Genomic DNA, 21,094 nt, shown 5'->3' with positions numbered 1-21,094 from the left:
CATTGGTCCTTTTTGTCAGAGAATATAAAGCTGTAAAATCTGTTGTTGCTTTGATGTAGGCAACTTGAGCTTTATCATTTTCTTGTACAATTCGATAAAGAGCAATTGTCATCTTGGATCAGAGCTAAGGTTCATCTAATCCAGTGTCCTATCTCTGACAGTGGCCAGAAACAGGTGCTTCAAAGGAACTTGTAAAAGTACTGCAATAGACAGATGGGAGATAATCTGGTCCCCACATTAGATCTCATCCTGATCTCTAACAGTTGAAGAATAGCATTAGCCTTGGAGCATGAAGTTTAATCTCCCATCCAAAATTTTTGTTAACATTAACTATTATGACTCTGGCTATTTTTGTTATTAATATAAATGTCCAAGCCTTTTTTGAATCTTGCTCAATTATTGTGGCAGAGAGTTCCACAGTCTACACATCTTGAGAAATTTTTTTTTCCTTTTATCAGTTTTGAACTTGCCACCTTTTAATTTAATTGAATGTCCCCTTGTTCTTGTGTTCTGAGACAGGGAAAACAGAAGTTTCTGATCTAACTTCTCAATACCATTAATATTTTTATATACTTTTTTCATTTCCTCTTATTATTTCTCCAGTTCCTCCATGTCTAAAGAAAATATCCAAATAAATGATAAACTCATTTAAATTATCTTCCTGGAGCTTGCAACCTATTTTCTTCCAATGTATTGAAAGCATTTAAAATATAGTAATAGAAATTTATTTGAAGTGCATTAGAAACTATAGCCCTGATTATCCTCTCACATCAGTTTGAACCAAGGACCTCATTGCAGTTATATTAGTGAAAAACCAGCATGTGTGAGAGGAGAATCATACTCAAGAAAGAAGGAGATGGTCTAATGTATGTATCGTTATGGCAAGCTTTGTGTTGCTGTCTTCCAACCAAAAAAAAGGCAACAGTAAATGTGCACAACATATATGGCAGATCCGCAATGTAACTCAAGAACACTTTTTGAATCGCTCCTTTTGAATATTGCTTTATGTAGCCATTATGAATAATTTCACTCACTATGATACATCAAAGTTACCTATTTAGGATGTTTGCTAATAGTGACTTTTCATGTTTTAAATCTGAATATTCGTACTCTCAGAAATTGAAGTGAAATGTATTTAAGTCACAGAATAAAGCAATTGAACACTTATATTAAAAATAAATCATGGCACTGATTTATGAGTTTTTAAAATGGGTTTCTTTATACTCAGATGAACATAATGTTTTCCTTTGCAGGATTTGATTGATTTTGTTTTCACTGCTGTGACACCAAAAATGCCAGTTTTAGAATGCATGTACATCAAACAAGCTATTGACCTCCTACAGGTAGCTATGACATCAGGTTATCTGTATCTTATTCTGTTATTTGTGCCTGGATATAGTTCAGAGCAGGCAATGGTTACACATTGTGTCTTTTTTACAGGGTTTATTGGCAGACAGAAATGAGAAGCAGCCCAGCCAAGAGCATCTAGCTCGCTTGTTTGTTTTTGCTATAATGTGGTCAGTAGGAGCTCTTCTGGAATTGGATGACAGAGTGAAAATGGAACTGTTCTTACAGAATCATTCTACAACGCTGGAACTCCCAGCCGTGAATGGAGAGGAAACCATGTTTGAGTTTGGTATTAGTGATTGTGGTCAGTGGGAGCACTGGTCAAAGAGGGTTGGTATGCAGTAATATACTAGTTCATTCTTTTGAGTAAGCCTGATAAATATATTTGACAAGAAAAACATTGTTTTTTACTCACTAAAACTTGTAATTTAGTTTGGAAAATTATGCCTAATAAATGACCATAAGATTCTTTTTTTGAAGGAATTTTTCTCTCACCACAAGTATTTTGGGTCAGAGATTGAGAACAGACAATGGAAATAGTTTGGGAATGAAACAGGAAAAAAAAATCCTGTCTTAGCTTTCTCCAGTGCCTGTCACCATAATATAATTAAATTCCCCCAGCAAAGACCAAAGTAGTCTATAAAATGGATAATCGGGCTGGGGGCAGTGAAAATACTCCATTAGTCTTACACCCCATTCAGGAAAGGAGGGCAGCCTACTGACTAAATGCTAGCGAACACTCTGCTTTCAAGAAAAAATACTTTTGAAATAGTGTATTGGTTTTGTGTTCACATGCAGTGCCCTTATGGTTCTGAAGAAAATGTCTAACCTATTGTTTATATTATTTCTATTTCAGGTACCTGAATATGTTTATCCTAAAGAGTCAGTGCCAGAATATACTTCCATCCTAGTTCCAAATGTAGACAATGTCCGAACAGATTTTCTAATGGACACTATCATGAAGCAGGGGAAAGCAGTTCTACTTATTGGAGAGCAGGGAACAGCAAAAACAGTTATGGTTAAGGTACATAGAACAGAAAAAAAATCTTCCCATCTTCAGAGTTCAGCACTGGTACAAAAATAATTGACCTGAGCGCATGTGTTACACTGAAATGGGCAGGTTAGAAAATATGATTAAATGCCCACCACATTAAATTACAGCAATTCCCATTGAGACATTTTGCCCAATACACACAAATTGTAGTTCAGAAAAGGATACATAATACTATTTATCATTTTGCTAGTGATGATCATAGGACCATGACATAATTGTTAGGCAAGTCACCTTTTTTCAGGTGCTGTCTCCGGATTTTTCATGAAAAGCTAGATTAGAGAGCTTGCTAACACACTGCCTCTGGCTGGAGCATTTCTTATGTTTCTCTCCATGCTCTTTCTGTGACATATGCATGTACTATCCTTTTGATCCTTTACCCCAACACTACTAGTCCACATTGCAAAGACTTTTTCAGAAGCTAAGAAGGACAGAAATAAAAACTTCTTTCTTCACTTGGAGATTTTTCAGAGGCCAAGTCTAATAGTTCTTATCTGCCCTCTTCATTGGCTAATAGAAAACTACTTATTGTACTTTTCTCCACAGGGGGAATGCTACAAGAATTACTCTTAAAGTACTCAATGCGTGGTTTTTTTTTCATTTATAAAATGCCCCTAGTTAGTCTCATGGTCCAGGTACAAAATTTAATAGCTTACTATATAAGAACCCAAAGACTAGAAGAAAAGATCTACTCCCAAATTATAGATTAAACACCAGCGCACCCTCTAGATAATCTGCTTCCCCTGGAATGTGAATTTTAAGACCCATCTTCAAGTGGTTTGTACTGACACCAGTAGCAATTAATACTACTTTTTCAGTTCAGCTGTTGGTGCCTCCATGCGTGCCAATATAATGTCAACTTCTGTTCCTGGCACCAGCTGGGAAAACTCTTTTAGCTGCATGAAGGGGAGTGGTATGGATGTTGGTCCTGATAGCCTACATACTGGAATTCAGCCAGATGCTAACAATCTCCAGCCTTCAGCTGCCTCTCCCCTCCCTAAAAATACTTAGAACTTATTCCAAGGAGTGACTTACCTCTTATCTATTCTAAACAGAAAAAGAATATCCCTTCACAGAGGGAGGCATAATTTTAAAAAGCACCAAGATCCATTCAGTCTCATTTCATATTAAGGATTATAGCAAACTGCCTCTCCAAGTGATCCTCCTCCTCCTCCTTTACTTTACTCATTACCAGGGCCAGCTCCAGGCACCAGCATTCCAAGCAGGTGCTTGGGGCGGCAGTTGGAAAGCGGTGGCAGTTCCTCCGGCCGCGGTGGCAATTTGGCAGCAGCTCCTCTGTCCCGCCCACCACGGCGGCAAGTCGGGGGCAGCTTAGAATCATAGAATATCAAGGTTGGAAGGGACCTCAGGAGATCATCTAGTCCAACCCCCTGCTCAAAGCAGGACCAGTCCCCAATGTTTGCCCCAGATCCCTAAATGGCCCCCTTGAGGACTGAACTCACAACCCTGGGTTTAGCAGGCCAATGCTCAAACCACTGAGCTAGCTTCTTCCTTTTGCTGTCTGCAGCGGCAGTTTTTTCACTGCGTGGGGCGGCAAAAACTGTAGAGCTGGCCCTGCTCATTACCTGCACTTTATAGAAAGGAATTCCTTGTGTTCAGGAATTGCCAGATATGTGCAACTGCTTTCATAAAAAAACAAAACAAAAATCCCCAAGCATCTTTTTGAAATGGAAAATTTCAGGAGTTTAACTGAAAATTTGGAGAAGCTTTGTGTGTGAATACATGGTGATGGTTAAAATGGAGTCTGGTTTACAACCTTTATTATAGTGAAAAGGAAAGGAGTACTTGTGGCACCTTAGAGACTAACCAATTTATTTGAGCATGAGCTTTCGTGAGCTACAGCAAGTGAGCTGTAGCTCACAAAAGCTCATGCTCAAATAAATTGGTTAGTCTCTAAGGTGCCACAAGTACTCCTTTCCTTTTTGCGAATACAGACTAACACGGCTGTTACTCTGAAACCTTTATTATAGTAGTAGTTGTTGGGAGTTCTACTCTTCTAAGAGTAGAAAGTCTTATTTACACTGGTGTAGTAGAGTGGAGAACCAGGCCCAGAATCCAGTTAATAATCTTGACATTGAGAGTTCCTGTCCTACAGATGTCAGAAATGATTTTCAGCAACATGACTTCTGCAACAGGAGATCTCAGAAGACCCATTTAAGTCAAAACTATTTATTCCATATATATATGAGCATTAATTATTTGAGCTGTAATTATTCTCACCATGTAAAGTTTGTACTAAAAAAAATGAGACAGGATTTCTTTTGAATTGTTCTTGCATTTGTAATGTTACACAGGCTATTATTAATATCATAAGGAGAGGGATGGGCAGTGAAACGCTCCAGTTAACCAGCTGCCTGTGGTGTTCTTCAAATACCCAACTATGGTGTTCGAGGAACATCATCTTTTTGTGTCTTCTTCAAAAAAAGTGCTTCTAAAAGGCAGCACTTCTGAAAGGGAGATTCTGGTTTTGGGCAGTCAGCAAAATCGAGATCCTAATGTTGTTCATCAAAATATCTGTTTGGGGATGGAAAATATTTTCCTTTCTGATGTAGCTGATTTTCTTTTCTGAAGTACCCCACTAGATCTGCTGTTGATCAGATAGTTATAAAATCTGACTAAGAGTAATGCAGAGCTCTAAATATTCTTTGTTCTGAGGTTCTGAAATTGGAGAATTTCCATTCAACTCTGTTATAAATTTAAGAATTTAAATTATGTTTGGTATTTTCATCCTTATAGGCAAAGTGAATCTTTTAAAACTGTTCAGTTAAAAACACAATTGAAAATCCCAGGTTTTTAATGCAGCACATGTAGCGACTTATCCTGTTAAACAAAATATCAGAAAACAGTTTCCTCCTTAATGTACCTGCCTTGACTTCACTTAAATTCAGGGTTTGTGGATTTCGCCTTTGGTACAGTTGGTGATGTTACAAATATGTAAAGCAGTGCAGAGAGTTGAACCCCCTTGACTGCTTAAGGTTATCATCAACAGTAGCAGGAATAATACGAGTGTGAACCCTGGTCTTTGTAGGTAAAAAGCTTTCAGACAATCACAAAGATTCTCTGTATTATCAGGGAAAGAGAAATATCAGTCCCTTTGATGTGCCTGTTTCTCATTCACAAAAGTGCCCCTTTACCTTCAGAAAAAAACAAGTTTAAGATTTATTTGCATTATGTCAACAGTGGCAACAACTGAAGACATCTGTTAAACCCTGTAAACTTTAATACTATACATTGATTAAGAGTTTTTTTGAATTTCAGGTTATAGGCTCATAATGTTTGTTTTAAATAAACTTCTGTTAATATTTTAAACTAAATAGTAAGTCCAGGATTCTTAAAAGTTGACAGTAATTTTGGTTGCTTCTGTCCATGGGTGCCCAACTTGAGATACCTTATGTCTGATTTTTCAGATGGGATGAGCTTAGTGTCTCTCATTGACTTCACCTAGAATTGTGGGTGCTCTGCAGTTCTGAATTACATAAAACATGTTTATTTTATAGGGTTATACCAGCAAATATGATCCTGAACTTCACCTGACAAAGCGCTTAAACTTCTCTTCTGCCACTCTGCCAAATATGTTCCAAAGGAGTATGGAAAGCTACATAGATAAAAGAATGGGCACTACCTACGGTCCTCCAGCTGGAAAGAAAATGACCATATTTATTGATGACATCAACATGCCTGTGATTAATGAATGGGGTGATCAGGTGAAAAAATGTTAGCATTAAGTAATGAGTGAATGCAGATGCTTCATGTGTACATAAAGGAGAAGCCAACTTGATACAGTGGTGTTTTTAAGACTTTGTAAATATTTTAAGGAGAACTGAAAATCCATATTTTTTGCTGGGTGTGTTTGCAATGAATACTAGGCCATGTCAACAATGGGGCATTTTGCCTAAAATTCCCCACCATTTGTAGCAATGGTACCAGGGGCCAACAGTGTTTTATAGGCTGTATCTGTAGACTTGTTCTGAACAGCATTTAGACAACACAGAGTTTAAATGGGCAACCAGAGCACTGTCAGTTCCAGCGTTCCTATCATTACTACTGATGGTTGTGGAGAACCAGGCATAGCAAAAGTGATGAATACTAGATGGGCAAATAGCATAGGATGACATATCCCTGTGATCTATTGGATTATAAATACGTCTGTGCTATTTTTCCTCATAATTGATGAGAAATTGTCAGAATAAAGTGGTCAGAATTAGCATTAAGCTATTTGATAACCATTGTAGCTTTTAGGCCTTTCATCCCAGTTACTTGTAGTACTTGTGGTGTTTATGAACTGGCTGTACTGAGAGCAATGGGAAGTAAAGCAGTAGTTTCTATTTTCTACTGAAACAACTGTGCTTATCTAGATAGGAAAAGGGAGCATGAGAATCCAGGAAGCAGTCAAAGCATCTTTCCTTCTTGATCAATCCAGACTTTAAAGCACAGTTACCACTAGCTGGATTCCAACACGATAGCTTAGACAGGTATTTAGGTGCCTAGGTATTCACATGAGTTTTCAAAAATTAATAAATGAATATTTTATATACCTGCCCTTTCTGAAAGTCTGTCTTCAATTTAATCACTCATACATTGGGCCAGCAGGCATCCTTGCTGAGCCTGTACCTCCGAATCTGTAGCACTGTGAACCCCAGCCTGGTCCTGCAAGCCTTGTAGACCTGGTTTGGAAAGTAAGGCTCTTCTCAGTTTCCTGCTTTCTTTCCCTCTGGAAATAGAGGTTATTCATCATGGACTACTCCTTAGCCTTCCCCTTCCCATCCAAAGCCCATGTTCTATCATGTCTCCCCCTCTCCTTCCATCCAGCCCCCGAAACCTGTCTCTCTCACTTTCCAAAGCCCCTATATAACCATCCCCGCTGCTGAAGTAACCACTTCCACTCACTCATCAAGTGTCTGTTACAGTCACTGTATGAATGTGTGTGTGTCTCTCTCTGTCCCTTCTTGGGCTTCCTGGCCACCCTGATGTCTCTAGTATATGGCTGCAGGCTGATTCTCTACCCACCTGCACCTCATGAGTTGGGTGGCACCTCACCATGCCTAACATTGAGGTGCGTAAGTTTTTCTAGGCACCTTCCTTCTCCCTGGTCCCCAGTACCCTCTTGCATTGTGACAAACCCAATTGGTCACCTGACTATGACTACAATACATACCATTCTATGCAGCCAACCCTGTGCACCTGCAGCTGCTGGTCCCACTTACCATCCTGTATAAACATTTCTGAGGTGCTTGGAAGAACAGTAGGTGCTAGTTAATGTTCTAAAAGATAAGTGAGGTTACTAGATAGCTTTGAAAATTCCTGGACAAGTAATCAGTTACATCTGCCAAACGGACCAGAATATTTGGAATAACTTATTTGTTTTCTTTTGTTGCTTTCCTGAATGGTATTCGGTAAACAACATGATTCACTGCAAAGTACTGTGCCTTTTTCTTTTGCTTGCTCATTTATTGTGCAGGAGATTTGGATTCAGATGAACTGTCAAGAAATAATACCTGATTATTCTCTTTATGTTTCTGTAAGATCACCAATGAGATTGTAAGGCAGCTGATGGAGCAGAAAGGTTTCTACAATTTGGAAAAGCCAGGAGAATTCACTAATGTGGTTGACATCCAGTTTGTAGCTGCCATGATTCACCCTGGAGGAGGTCGGAATGATATTCCTCAGCGCCTCAAGCGTCAATTTAGTGTTTATAACTGCACCCTACCTTCCAATTCGTCTATTGACAAAATATTTAGAACAGTAGCTGAAGGCTATTTCTGTGTACAGAGAGGCTTCCCAGACAAAATATGTAAACTGGCATCAGCATTAGTACCTACAACTCGAAAAGTCTGGCAAGCAACTAAAGTAAAGGTAAAACGAATGTGACTTTTGTTAACAAGCCTATATTTGCACCATAAAATGAAAAGGTGGGAGAATTGTGTCTCTTTTTACTATAGCACAGTACCTGTGGAATTTCTGCTGTAATGATAATCAGTATCCACAGAATCTATTGTCTGTCGGAAAATGTGATGGTGACAATGATTCTGATGGGATGATATTATTATTTTGTTATTTTATACTATTAGTGGTAGCTCCTGGAAGCCATGCAGGTGGGCCCCCATTGTACCAGGCAGTGCACAAACATCTATTAAATACAAGTCCCTGCTCCAGGGAGCTTACACTCTAAATAACAAAAAATTGCAGGTTTCAGAGTAACAGCCGTGTTAGTCTGTATTCGCAAAAAGAAAAGGAGGACTTGTGGCACCTTAGAGACTAACCAATTTATTTGAGCATGAGCTTTCGTGAGCTACAGCTCACTTCATCAGATGCATACCGTGGAAACTGCAGCAGACTTTATATATACACAGAGAATATGAAACAATACCTCCTCCCACCCCACTGTCCTGCTGGTAATAGCTTATCTAAAGTGAGTATCAGGTTAGGCCATTTCCAGCACAAATCCAGGTTTTCTCACCCTCCACCCCCGCACACAAATTCACTCTCCTGCTGGTGATAGCCCATCCAAAGTGACAACTCTTTACACAATGTGCATGATAATGAAGTTAGGCCATTTCCTGCACAAATCCAGGTTCTCTCACTCCCTCACCCCCCTCCAAAAACCCACCCCCATACACACACAGACTCACTCTCCTGCTGGTAATAGCTCATCCAAAGTGACCACTCTCCAAGTTTAAAACCAAGTTAAACCAGAACATCTGGGGGTGGGGGGTAGGAAAAAACAAGAGGAAATAGGCTACCTTGCATAATGACTTAGCCACTCCCAGTCTCTATTTAATCCTAAATTAATAGTATCCAATTTGCAAATGAATTCCAATTCAGCAGTTTCTCGCTGGAGTCTGGATTTGAAGTTTCTTTGTTTTAAGATAGCGACCTTCATGTCTGTGATTGCGTGACCAGAGAGATTGAAGTGTTCTCCGACTGGTTTATGAATGTTATAATTCTTGACATCTGATTTGTGTCCATTTATTCTTTTACGTAGAGACTGTCCGGTTTGACCAATGTACATGGCAGAGGGGCATTGCTGGCACATGATGGCATAAATCACATTGGTGGATGTGCAGGTGAACGAGCCTCTGATAGTGTGGCTGATGTTATTAGGCCCTGTGATGGTGTCCCCTGAATAGATATGTGGGCACAATTGGCAACGGGCTTTGTTGCAAGGATAAGTTCCTGGGTTAGTGGTTCTGTTGTGTGGTATGTGGTTGTTGGTGAGTATTTGCTTCAGGTTGCGGGGCTGTCTGTAGGCAAGGACTGGCCTGTCTCCCAAGATTTGTGAGAGTGTTGGGTCATCCTTTAGGATAGGTTGTAGATCCTTAATAATGCGTTGGAGGGGTTTTAGTTGGGGGCTGAAGGTGACGGCTAGTGGAGTTCTGTTATTTTCTTTGTTAGGCCTCTCCTGTAGTAGGTAACTTCTGGGAACTCTTCTGGCTCTATCAATCTGTTTCTTTACTTCTGCAGGTGGGTATTGTAGTTGTAAGAAAGCTTGACAGAGATCTTGTAGGTGTTTGTCTCTGTCTGAGGGGTTGGAGCAAATGCGGTTGTATCGCAGAGCTTGGCTGTAGACGATGGATCGTGTGGTGTGGTCAGGGTGAAAGCTGGAGGCATGCAGGTAGGAATAGCGGTCAGTAGGTTTCCGGTATAGGGTGGTGTTTATGTGACCATTGTTTATTAGCACTGTAGTGTCCAGGAAGTGGATCTCTTGTGTGGACTGGACCAGGCTGAGGTTGGTGGTGGGATGGAAATTGTTGAAATCATGGTGGAATTCTTCAAGGGCTTCTTTTCCATGGGTCCAGATGATGAAGATGTCATCAATATAGCGCAAGTAGAGTAGGGGCTTTAGGGGACGAGAGCTGAGGAAGCGTTGTTCTAAATCAGCCATAAAAATGTTGGCATACTGTGGGGCCATGCGGGTATTGTTAACCTATCCAACTATACTCTCAGCCCAGCAGAAGCAGCTGTTCTATCTCGGGGCCTCTCCTTCTGCCCCTCCACCCCCACGAACATGATACAGTTCTGTGGTGACCTAGAATCCTATTTTCGACGTCTCCGACTCAAGGAATATTTCCAAAATACCTCTGAACAACATACTAATCCACAGAGGTCTCCCTACCAACACTACAGAAAGAAGGATTCTAGGTGGACTCCTCCTGAAGGTCGAAACAGCTGACTGGACTTCTACATAGAGTGCTTCCGCCGACGTGCACGGGCTGAAATTGTGGAAAAGCAGCATCACTTGCCCCATAACCTCAGCCATGCGGAACGCAATGCCATCCACAGCCTCAGAAACAACTCTGACATCATAATCAAAAAGGCTGACAAAGGAGGTGCTGTTGTCATCATGAATAGGTCGGAATATGAACAAGAGGCTGCTCGGCAGCTCTCCAACACGAGTTTCTACAAGCCATTACCCTATGATCCCACTGAGAGTTACCAAAAACAACTACAGCATTTGCTCAAGAAACTTCCTGAAAAAGCACAAGATCAAATCCGCACAGACACACCCCTGGAACCCCAACCTGGGATATTCTATCTACTACCCAAGATCCATAAACCTGGAAATCCTGGGCGCCCCATCATCTCAGGCATTGGCACCCTGACAGCAGGATTGTCTGGCTATGTAGACTCCCTCCTCAGGCCCTATGCTACCAGCACTCCCAGCTACCTTCGAGACACCACTGACTTCCTGAGGAAACTTCAATCCATCGGTGATCTTCCTGATAACACCATCCTGGCCACTATGGATGTAGAAGCCCTCTACACCAACATTCCACACAAAGATGGACTACAAGCCGTCAGGAACACTATCCCCGATAATGTCACGGCTAACCTGGTGGCTGAACTTTGTGACTTTGTCCTTACCCATAACTATTTCACATTTGGGGACAATGTATACCTTCAGATCAGCGGCACTGCTATGGGTACCCGCATGGCCCCACAGTATGCCAACATTTTTATGGCTGATTTAGAACAACGCTTCCTCAGCTCTCGTCCCCTAACGCCCCTACTCTACTTGCACTATATTGATGACATCTTCATCATCTGGACCCATGGAAAAGAAGCCCTTGAAGAATTCCACCATGATTTCAACAATTTCCATCCCACCACCAACCTCAGCCTGGTCCAGTCCACACAAGAGATCCACTTCCTGGACACTACAGTGCTAATAAACAATGGTCACATAAACACCACCCTATACCGGAAACCTACTGACCGCTATTCCTACCTGCATGCCTCCAGCTTTCACCCTGACCACACCACACGATCCATCGTCTACAGCCAAGCTCTGCGATACAACCGCATTTGCTCCAACCCCTCAGACAGAGACAAACACCTACAAGATCTCTGTCAAGCTTTCTTACAACTACAATACCCACCTGCGGAAGTAAAGAAACAGATTGATAGAGCCAGAAGAGTTCCCAGAAGTTACCTACTACAGGAGAGGCCTAACAAAGAAAATAACAGAACTCCACTAGCCGTCACCTTCAGCCCCCAACTAAAACCCCTCCAACGCATTATTAAGGATCTACAACCTATCCTAAAGGATGACCCAGCACTCTCACAAATCTTGGGAGACAGGCCAGTCCTTGCCTACAGACAGCCCCGCAACCTGAAGCAAATACTCACCAACAACCACATACCACACAACAGAACCACTAACCCAGGAACTTATCCTTGCAACAAAGCCCGTTGCCAATTGTGCCCACATATCTATTCAGGTGACACCATCACAGGGCCTAATAACATCAGCCACACTATCAGAGGCTCGTTCACCTGCACATCCACCAATGTGATTTATGCCATCATGTGCCAGCAATGCCCCTCTGCCATGTACATTGGTCAAACTGGACAGTCTCTACGTAAAAGAATAAATGGACACAAATCAGATGTCAAGAATTATAACATTCATAAACCAGTCGGAGAACACTTCAATCTCTCTGGTCACGCAATCACAGACATGAAGGTCGCTATCTTAAAACAAAGAAACTTCAAATCCAGACTCCAGCGAGAAACTGCTGAATTGGAATTCATTTGCAAATTGGATACTATTAATTTAGGATTAAATAGAGACTGGGAGTGGCTAAGTCATTATGCAAGGTAGCCTATTTCCTCTTGTTTTTTCCTACCCCCCCCCCCCCGATGTTCTGGTTTAACTTGGTTTTAAACTTGGAGAGTGGTCAGTTTGGATGAGCTATTACCAGCAGGAGAGTGAGTCTGTGTGTGTATGGGGGTGGGTTTTTGGAGGGGGGTGAGGGAGTGAGAGAACCTGGATTTGTGCAGGAAATGGCCTAACTTCATTATCATGCACATTGTGTAAAGAGTTGTCACTTTGGATGGGCTATCACCAGCAGGAGAGTGAATTTGTGTGGGGGGGTGGAGGGTGAGAAAACCTGGATTTGTGCTGGAAATGGCCTAACCTGATACTCACTTTAGATAAGCTATTACCAGCAGGACAGTGGGGTGGGAGGAGGTATTGTTTCATATTCTCTGTGTATATATAAAGTCTGCTGCAGTTTCCACGGTATGCATCTGATGAAGTGAGCTGTAGCTCACGAAAGCTCATGCTCAAATAAATTGGTTAGTCTCTAAGGTGCCACAAGTCCTCCTTTTCTTTTTGAAAAAATTGCAGGTGGAAGAAATAAAGAAGCGGGACAAATATTGGGATGTGGGAACAGAGTAACAAAAAATAATAGTCTCCGTAATTCTTAGCTGATCACAAGCAATAGTCATAACTTGCCATCAGTCTAGCTGTAATCAAATTGTATTTTTATATGCATTTCTGAGATAATGATAGGAGACCTGAGCAAGTAATCAACAATGAATAACTTATCATACAAATTTTGCCTCTTTTCTGTACATGAATTATGAAATTTTTGAATTTATTTGAATTTCTTCAGCAAATAATTTTTGGTTTGCAGATTGTTTGCAAATGATTCATGGTGAATATGCAATATCCATGCTGTGCTGGCTAGCTGCTTACATCACATGATGGCATTTCTGTCCCTTGCCTGGATGATGAGCTTAACTAACACACACAGTGGGAATGGCAGATTTACAATATAGAATGCAATTTAAAATTCATTTCTGGCAAATGCTAAAATTTAAAATATTTTTCTCAAGTTTTTATGCTAATAAAGCTTGAGTGCTCAAATATTCATAGATATTAAATATGAAAAGGCCGCAAACCCAGTTGAATCACAGATTGTTTTTGAATTTGAACAGATATTCACAGCCAACTCTAGCTGTCATAAACTTCCTTGGTCAGTAGGATTGTGACCATGACTTGAGGCCTGGAGAATAGGGGTATGGAAAGGGGATAAGGAACTGTGCATATTATATGGGCCTCAGCAGAGACACAGAGGAACAGCTAGTCAAACTTTTTATAGTGAACAATTTATTCAACAAATATAGGCCTTTTTTCTGTCAGTGAATTGTCTAAGAAGAAATTGTATTTTTTACACATTTATTCATTGTTCAAAATTGCTTAACACATAGATTCTACAAACATCTTGAATTACAGATCACTGGTGATCTGTTTGCATTGAGTAGTCAGTCAATTATTTGATGATCAGGATATTTGAGATCTGTGACTGATCACCAAAGTCATATGACATTTGTTTTGCTCGTTGATTGGCTGACCAAATTGTCATGAACTACTCCATTTCCACCTGAATTAATTTAACGAATCACAAAACTAATTTAATTTTCTAATTCAAATAATATTGGTTAATAGCTTGAAATTTGCTTCTTGTGAACATTTATTTGAATAAAATTTCACTCATATGAATGCTCGTGAGACGCAAGCAAAATAAGGGGGGCATGTCTCTGAATTGGGATAAAACATTTGTAAATACTTTCCCCCACTATTTACCCCACTCTCCACAAAGGGAACTGTACCCCAGGAGAAAAAAAAGTGTGTTTGTGAACTATTAGAACTCCAAATTTGCTAAATATAAAACAAAAAGGCTAAAGATATCCATTACCTCAGCTGTCTTTGGAAGAAGAGGAAAAGGGGCTACTTTGCTTTTAAAGTTTTTTGTTTAAAGAACTCCTCTCACTCTTCATCTTCCTCCATGCTCTTTTTCCTCCTCCCTATCCTTCCTCATTTCCTTCCTCTTCTTCCCCTCCCCCTCCCCCGCATTTCCCTTCATCTCCTTGTACTCATGCTTGTGAACAAGACAAATGTTCTCAAAAAGAACAAAAAGAGGGAGACAAAATCAGGGGAAGAGGGAGGAGAGGATCGAGGGGCCAAGAATTGCAGCTGTTTTTAGTGAGGCCTTTCATTCCATGGTTGGCTGAACTGTCCTTACTGCCCTTCATTCCTTGTTACTGCGGCTTTGAAGATTTCTGGAGAAGTTGATATCCCACATACAAGTAATTTATGAGCTGATCATCATCCTAATCTTGTTTTACTTTCATATGTTAACTGTGTTCTAAATATCATGAATTAATTTCTGTCTTTAGTGCAAAATTAATTTTGAAGTTGATTTAAAAAATGCAATGTTCATTTAATACCACGTGGATAATTATGAAAGAACTATTTCAGTGCTTCTTAAGTAGTTACTTGAAAATGGATCTAACATTCTTTTATAGATGTTACCAACTCCAGCTAAATTTCATTACATCTTTAATTTACGAGATCTCAGTCGTATTTGGCAAGGAATTCTTACAGTTTCCGCTGAAGTCTGCCAGAACACCAGTGTTTTGGCTGCTCTCTTCCAGCATGAATGCAGTCGTGTTATTGCAGATAGGTTCATCAACCAAAATGACAAAGGCTGGTTTGAAGATATGATAAGAAAGGTAAGATGAATAATGTTCAGTATTCATTTTGAAGGAGGCTTACCAAAAACATAATTGATGATGGTAATATACAACGTTTTATTGTAGATTGCTTCTGAGGATCATGGTCAAGACTTACTAGGAAATGACCACAAAGAATTATACTTTGTGGATTTTTTGCGTGATGCCCCAGAGGCCACTGGGGATGAACCTGATGAGGTAGAGCTAGAAGCTCCTAAAATGTATGAGTCTATTCCTTCCTTTGATAACTTGGCTGAAAGATTACAGATGTTCATGCATCAGTACAATGAAACCATCAGAGGAACACATATGGACTTAGTATTATTCAAGGTATTTATTTCTCTGATTGACAGTAAAAATAGTTATTATCGAAAGTGCCCCAATATACAGCCCTTCCTGTGTAGATTTCTCTTTACTTAATGATGCATGGATTTTATATGGTCCTGCCAAGATTGTCATTGAAGTTTGACCAAACCTGCCAATTCTATGTTCTGTGAGGAACTCCTGTATCTCTTACAAATGAGCCATAGAGGATGCTCTTTATGCCACCAGGCTGCTGCCTCTGTTCACACCAGTTATTCAGTCACTTTCCAGCTCCCAGTCTTTTCCTTCTTCTTGCCTTGAAACTCCAAAGCAAAAGCTTGTTGCATGCACTGAGAGCGTCTCCTCACTAATTTTCCCCACCCTCCTACCCATCGAGGCTACCCCCTCCTAAAAGATCCCTTGACCCGTTTTTCTTCACAGACACTTCTTGCTGTCTGGGTGTGGTGGATTTACAGACCAGTTTTTGATTGTATCAGCTCACCATACTGACACCATCCTGTTCTTTGTTATGTCCACTGCAAGGGATGGGCCTGTTCCCTGGGGCTGAGTGCATGGTTTTGAACTGAATTCAAGTGTGATCGGATTAACAGAAAGGCTTGTTTTATGTATTGCTGTCACCGTTTAGGGCATAAATAATATGGTTAATAGAATACAAATACTACTGCTCTTCTACTTTTCCTAATTAGACAAACTGCTGTTTAGAGAGGTTGTAAATATTTCTCCTCAGAGACCAGTTTTTAGGAGCCTCAGTAGGCTTCCTCCCTGCCCTCCTCTACCATCAGAGTCACAGGTCCCCTTAGGTCCCCTGAGAGCAGGCACTGCATATCACATGCTCTTGGGTGAGCATGAAATAGGGATGCTCTTTCAGGGCCAGATCTACTGCCCATTGAAGTAAATGGGAGCCTTTCCATTGATTTCATAGGGCATTGGATTGGTCCCTGAGTGGACATCAGGTGAGGATCTGGCTCCAAATGAAGGCAGTCACTAACTGATGAGTTTCTACATGAAGATGATAGACAATATTTTTTTTTGTCTTTACATCATTTTAACAATGTTTTCTTTATGCAGGATGCAATGATCCATTTGGTTAAAATATCCCGAATTATCCGTACTCCGCAGGGAAATGCCTTGTTGGTTGGTGTGGGTGGATCTGGAAAACAGAGCCTGACCAGATTAGCATCATATATTGCTGGATATCAGAGCTTTCAGATTACTCTAACAAGGTAACACAATGCAATAAACACAGACGTTAATATATTGGTTCCTTAATCTGCTATGTAAATTAACCATTTACAATTAATTTCAAATAGTACAAAGCCTTTCAAGCATTTCAGCCTGAATTGTAAACTACATTTTTCAGCCAAAAGTGCACATTGAGATGCACATTTGGCAGATGGCAGAACTGGGTGGCTGTTCTGCTGCCTTAATAATACACGGAGATACAGTAAAAACTTTTGGCAGAAAGCCTTTCTTCTTCCTTTAAGTGATTCTGGCCCACAGTGTTCCCCTATAAAATCCTATTTAAATCCTGCTTCAAAAATCTCTCACTTTAAAATGACCAGACTGAATACTTCATTAGGTCTCTCTGTGCAGTATCACTTGTAAATAAACACTTAGAGTGAAAATTGTGCAACTGAAAATCTTGCAACTTGGACCTGTACCCAAGGGAAAGGGAAAAAAGACATGTCAAGCCCCTCTAACCTTTCAGAGAGGTAGAAAAGAAAGAGACAGCAGGAGAGAGATCGACTAAAAGAAAGAGAGAAAGCAGAGAAACAGGTTCAAGGCAGCACAGAATTAGGTTCAAGACAGCACAGAATTTAGTTCTATATCTGTAGGATTCCATTCAAATCCATGTGATGAAAAAAATATTTCATAAACTTTCAGGAATGGATAAATGTTGTGGTGATCAGTATAATACAAATTACTGTAATAACTATAGTCACTAAGTGTAGACTAAACGGATGGATTGCTTCAGGTGCCCCGCAGTGGCAGAACTGGCAGTAGCTACAGGGCAATGTTAATATTGTGAAGGAACTGCAGCAGAACTTAGAAATGTTTGCTGGGTAATTGATTTAACCTTGACTCAGAGGTTTGTTATGAAGTGCTTTAGAATTAGTTATGTGGATATTACAAGTATTGTTTATTAGTTTTAGAAGGCACATTAGAAACCAAATGTTCATTTCAAAGATGAACTGATAAAGGAAAGGGGAAAATATTAATTTCAACTTCCATTGGTTAAAGATACAATGGATAAAAAGACCAGTTTATGAACTATTGACCTGATATTGAGCCATCTGAAATCAATAGCAAAATGACCGTTGGCTTCATATGGACCACAGTTTTACATATTTGATGTGTGAACAAGCTGAGTCCCTCCTCTGTTGTCAACAGAGCACATAGACCCTAAGCTAGTGTCCAGACTCATCCCTTTTTGGATTTTGGCATAATTGTTAACTCAAAATGAATAACACAACATAAACCTCAGCCTAAGATTCCACCTTAAGCTTGGATGTTCCTAGGGCTTTCCTTTAAGGATCCTCTCAGTTCTAACTCTCAGTTGCCCTAAAAGACAATCCCACATTCTTTATGTCTTGGTTAGAAGTAATTGGACCATTCTCCAGTGTGACTCAGCAGTAGTTACCCTGAATCTTAATGAAGAACTTTAGCACCTGAGTTTCAGTGACTCATCAATGCAGTCCCACATTCCTAGACAGGGTCTTAGTCTTTCCACCCTATTAAAGGAGGCAACCCCATTAATTTCAGCGAAGTTGCCCCAGTTTTTGCCAGTGCTGAATTTGTCCAAATGGTGTAAGAGAACCTAACATAATGCAATAGATTGTGTTTGTGAAATGAGATATTGTAAATGAATTTCATATTTATACATTTTTACCTAACTAGATTGAGCCAGAAAATATTAAATTGTTTCCTGAAATGATCTATTTATTTTGTTTTGTCCATCTTTAACCCTTCCCTATCTTAGAACGTATGGCATTAATAATCTTATGGATGATCTGAAAATTCTGTATCGCACCGCTGGACAGAAAGGACAGGGTATTACCTTTATATTCACAGACAATGAAATCAGAGATGAGTCTTTTCTTGAGTACATGAACAATGTTTTGGCTTCAGGTGAGGTTTCCAGTCTTTTTGCACGAGATGAAATAGATGAAATTACACAAGACCTGATATCTGTGATGAAGAAAGAGTACCCAAGACGTTCTCCTAGTAGTGAAAATCTCTATGACTATTTTCTTACTCGAGTTCGCAACAATTTGCATGTGGTTCTTTGTTTTTCGCCTGTTGGGGAAAAATTCAGAACTCGCGCACTGAAGTTTCCGGGTTTGATTTCAGGATGTACTATGGACTGGCTCCAGCCCTGGCCTAAAGATGCTCTAGTAGCTGTTGCACAGCATTTTTTAGCTTCCTACAAAATTGAATGCACAGATGGAGTAAAACAAAGCGTTGTTAATGCTATGGGAACATTTCAAGATCTTGTAGCTGAACAATGTGTTGAGTACTTCGAACGATACAGGCGTCGAACGTTTGTGACTCCAAAGTCTTATCTGTCATTCATCAGTGGCTACAAAACCATCTACAGAGAGAAATTTGCGGGTGTGGGAAATTTGTCTGACCGCATGAAAACAGGTACAATATACTTTTTTTTAGAAAGAGATATGTATATACTGTATAATAGATATAAGAATAAAGAGGTTGCATTCCTGCTCTAAATGCAAAAGTCAACTCATCCTTAACTATAGAGTCCAGAGTCACAACTGGTGCCTCCATTTTATATTGTGTGTGTTTGTGTATGTGTGTGTGTGTGTAATTATTCCTTTGTGGTACAAGAATTTGTTTTATGTACAACTCTAAAGTTCACATACTTACTTTTTAAATGTAATAAGTAGCAATGCTTTTTTGGGGTATAAGGAAGATTTTTGATGGTCAGGGAGGACATAAGAATATGAGAGCTGAGGTGATGAGAAAGGGGACATGGAAGGCAGAAGGATGGAGGAGGAGTCAGTGAATGATGCAAAGCTTGGGAAAGAGGGTCTGGAGAAGCCTCCAGCGCTTCCATTTTGCTCACTCCTACTACCCTTTGTGCTTCCTGGTGGTTCTGTTGCATTTTGGCTTGTCTGCGGTTGTGGGTGTGGGCAAGATTTCACCCTATAGGGTAGATCAGTGTAAGTTTCCAATCCTGCTCCCATTGCTGTGGATAAAAAATGGAGTGGGACCAGAATTGGTCCAAAGTGAATTGTATATAACATTCCACTCTTAGATCTTGCACAGCTTGACATATCCTTTAGATCTCTCAAAATGCTGAACATGTCAGAGACCATTATTATTTCTAAAACTCTTTTGTACTGGATGGGGAATTAATGGTTTTGATACCATTTAAACCTACGTTGCAAAATTAACATTTTATGGAACGGTAGTATACCATTAATAGTTACTCTTTTATACAAAGAATCTGAGTCACAGCATTTCAAAAAATTATCCTGTTTGTATAGATTTAAATGAATTGAGCTCATTTCGATTAGCAAGGCAGCTACCATAATTGGTTTTCAGTTATATTGTACAGTGTGCTTACAAAACACTTGAAAATTTCGCTTCATTAACTTTGTATGTTTTGTAGACTACAAGTGAATTGTAAATTGATATTAATTAACAGATAAAAAACCCTTTGTTCGCTTTAAGTTAAAACTGCTACTGTGGATGTATTCCAAGAAATGGTACTGCTAAAAAATACCCCAAAACAGATTATGCATTTAAAAGTATTGAAATTAACAACCAAAGGAAAGTAGGTAAATATTCAAATACATTCACAATTAATAGTCTGTTAAATAAATATACCCAGGTAAAATTTCCAAAACCAAGCTTAACTGTTCCCAGAGTTCCTGATCAGCATTCATCCTAAAAATCTGCACCTATCCATTCTACCTCCATAGTCATTTCCAATATGGACTACAAACTCTCACAGATAATCATCCAAAGGTTTCAGAGTAACAGCCGTGTTAATCTGTATTTGCAAAAAGAAAAGGAGTACTTGTGGCACCTCAGAGACTAACCAATTTATTTGAGCATAAGCTTTCGTGAGCTACAGCTCACTTCATCGGATGCATACTGTGGAAACACTTTAGATAAGCTATTACCAGCAGGAGAGTGAGTTTGTGTGTGTGTGTGGGGGGGGGTGTGGTGAGAAAACCTGGATTTGTGCTGGAAATGGCCCAACTTGATTATCATACACATTGTAAGGAGAGTGATCACTTTAGATAAGCTATTACCAGCAGGAGAGTGGGGTGGGAGGAGGTATTTTTTCATGCTTTTTGTGTGTATATAATAAGATCTTCTACACTTTCCACAGCATGCATCCAATGAAGTGAGCTGTAGCTCACGAAAGCTTATGCTCAAATAAATTGGTTAGTCTCTAAGGTGCCACAAGTACTCCTTTTCTTTTTGCGAATACAGACTAACACGGCTGTTACTCTGATACCCCTATAGATGGCCGGTGGATGGCTACACAAATGCAGAGTTATCCTTGTTTGGAGAGTA

The 21,094-nt window shown here is 39.9% G+C and overlaps 1 protein-coding gene across 1 annotated transcript in view; it reads left to right on the top strand.

Annotated features, from left to right (window-relative positions):
* The window catches only part of LOC144260155 (dynein axonemal heavy chain 5-like), a 259,923-nt gene that overhangs the window by 122,786 nt on the left and 116,043 nt on the right, over nt 1-21,094 (top strand). The window contains exons 39-47 of the mRNA XM_077808714.1: nt 1,254-1,343; nt 1,441-1,677; nt 2,204-2,371; nt 5,917-6,123; nt 7,943-8,272; nt 15,014-15,220; nt 15,308-15,550; nt 16,613-16,767; nt 18,525-19,189. Coding sequence (XP_077664840.1) covers nt 1,254-1,343; nt 1,441-1,677; nt 2,204-2,371; nt 5,917-6,123; nt 7,943-8,272; nt 15,014-15,220; nt 15,308-15,550; nt 16,613-16,767; nt 18,525-19,189 — 2,302 coding nt within the window. The remainder of the gene's footprint in view (nt 1-1,253; nt 1,344-1,440; nt 1,678-2,203; nt 2,372-5,916; nt 6,124-7,942; nt 8,273-15,013; nt 15,221-15,307; nt 15,551-16,612; nt 16,768-18,524; nt 19,190-21,094) is intronic.

This window comes from Eretmochelys imbricata, chromosome 2 (genome assembly GCF_965152235.1).
Source record: "Eretmochelys imbricata isolate rEreImb1 chromosome 2, rEreImb1.hap1, whole genome shotgun sequence".
Lineage (NCBI taxonomy): Eukaryota > Metazoa > Chordata > Testudines > Cheloniidae > Eretmochelys > Eretmochelys imbricata.
This window is presented reverse-complemented; position numbering and strand designations above follow the sequence as displayed.